We start from the raw sequence: 2,121 nt of genomic DNA, 5'->3' as shown, positions 1-2,121 counted from the left end.
GCCACACCCCGCCCCCCCCTCCCCACCTCTCATTTGGCCACGAGGCTCATGTTCCTACGCGGAAAGTATTGATTAGAACAAATGCCCCCCGCCGAGCTGCAAGAAGAAGACGACCTCCCCCGTCCCCGCCCCCGCCCCCGGGCCAGCCAGGCGTGCTCGGCGTGGTCCAAGGCGTCATTCAAAGGCCATTTTGCCTGATTAGGCGTCTTGTATGGGCCGATTATCACGGGAGAGCTCGTTAAGTGCGGCGCCAAATTGCCCAATAAAGCGCAGGCTTATACTTTTTTCCAAAATATATCGAAAGAAAAGTGACATCAGTGCAAATAATATCAAATAAATGACACAAGTAAGGTACTGATTGACCTCAATCTCGCTTCTATCATTTTTTTTCATGCATATGAATTGAAAACAATGCAACGAAATTTATCAACATGAGAAAAATCGCGTATGTAGAAGAGAGATTTTCGCACCTGCAACGTACGTCAAAATAATGAAACGCTTTGCGCACTTTGGATGGCGACGTCACTTCAATTCGTGCTCGCGCGCTCATCAAGCTCGCCGGCACGCGACCCGACGCTGATCTGTTTGGCCGGGTGGGACCTGCGGACGCACGCTGCAAAAAAATCGCCGATCGGTTGTCGTGACGTGATTCGCCGATGACCCAATGACGTCGCTGATCGGATCCGCAAAATGAGACGCGACGGCAAACAATTTGCTTTGCTCCGTTTAGTGCTGCCATCGTTCATCGTGCGAAAGCTTTCTCATCGTATGGCCTTGGATTGTTTTCCAATATTCGAAAAAGATTTTTGGGGGAGTTGATGGGAGCGAGGCCATAGCCCCTCCCCCTTCTTTTGCATCGACTGAATGCGGCTCAGCATTGGTTTGATTGTCGTCAGAGCGTTTCACTGGGCGGCGATTGGTTGCGCAATTTGGATTTTCGTTTTGAACGGGCACACAACACCCCCCCCCTGTTTTTTTAGGGCTCCGTTTGCCACCACGAGGCGCGGCTACGCTCTAATTTTTGTGATCGCAAAGGCGACGGTGGCTGCTTTTACGGCCCGACTACTTTCAAAGCGCCATGAAAACGGTTGTGGGCTTTCCATCGCCTACGACGTCACGCCGTCGTCCCGGACAACATGACGAGCTCACGCCCGCTTCCATTTACTGCTCAGACTCAACACTCGAGGCTCGAAATGGTCCGTTTCCTTATTCAGTTAGGGGGAGGGGGGGTCGGGGGGGGGGGGTGAAGTGTGAGTGCGAGTTGCGCACCAGGCAGGAGAAGGAGTCGTTCATGCGGTGCTGCAGCGTTTGCCTCTGCAAAAGGGCGAAGAGGCGAGCGTGGTCGAAACGGCTCGGCGCCGACGACACCAGCTCCTCCACGCCCTGACGCTCGGACGGATCCAGACCTGAAAAGAAACAAACGCGCAAACAATTCATTGGGGTCTCCGAAAGCGCGCAACGGTTCGACGCGGCGGACACGTGCAAACGCGCCTTCCTCGTGGGAAAACGATCGCGTGGAAATAAAAAAAACGCGCGAACGCCGCAAAACCAAAAAGCACCAACAGACTCGATTAAAAATGACGTTTCGCTTTCGAGAAAGCGCCACATCAGAAGTTTTGAAGGAAAGCGTAACAGAAATAGTTTGCCTTCCTGTTCGGAAAGTGAGAAAAGCAGGAGCAAGAGTTTCATGTCAGCGCATCGCGAGGCGCCGCGAGCGCCCGCCAGAGCCTGAGCGGCACCGTGTTTGTTCACGGCGAAAGAAAATACACTCCCACGCACCCCGAAAGGGAAGGGGAAAATCTCACGCAAACGTCAACAAAAAGAATTGGCGTATTTTCCTCGGGAAAACGGCAAATTTCGTCGAGGTCGCACGAGCGCCACCCGAGTTGGGCGATCACTTCTAGCATCCAGTATTTTATTGATGATTTTCATTCGTCCATCAAATTCTGGAGATTTTGCGACCTCGTTCCCCGAGTGTCATGGTCCGAGCAGAAGCGCAACTTTTGTCGGCCACGACCGATACACTTCGGCTTCCGAAAATTTCAAGTCACAGAAGACCACACTCACATTAAAGTCGACATTTTCATCAAAATGGATTCGTGCAAAAACTTTGGGGGGGGG

The 2,121-nt window shown here is 52.5% G+C and overlaps 1 protein-coding gene across 1 annotated transcript in view; it reads right to left on the bottom strand.

Moving 5' to 3' along the window:
• Nucleotides 1-2,121, bottom strand: part of cadps2 (Ca++-dependent secretion activator 2) — a 55,933-nt gene that overhangs the window by 30,663 nt on the left and 23,149 nt on the right. Inside the window, exon 12 of the mRNA XM_019881766.1 lies at nt 1,270-1,406. Coding sequence (XP_019737325.1) covers nt 1,270-1,406 — 137 coding nt within the window. The remainder of the gene's footprint in view (nt 1-1,269; nt 1,407-2,121) is intronic.

This window comes from Hippocampus comes, unplaced genomic scaffold, assembly GCF_001891065.2.
Source record: "Hippocampus comes isolate QL1 unplaced genomic scaffold, H_comes_QL1_v1.1 scaffold299, whole genome shotgun sequence".
NCBI lineage: Eukaryota > Metazoa > Chordata > Actinopteri > Syngnathiformes > Syngnathidae > Hippocampus > Hippocampus comes.
The sequence above is the reverse complement of the archived record's forward strand: the minus strand, read 5'-3'. Positions and strand labels throughout refer to the sequence as shown.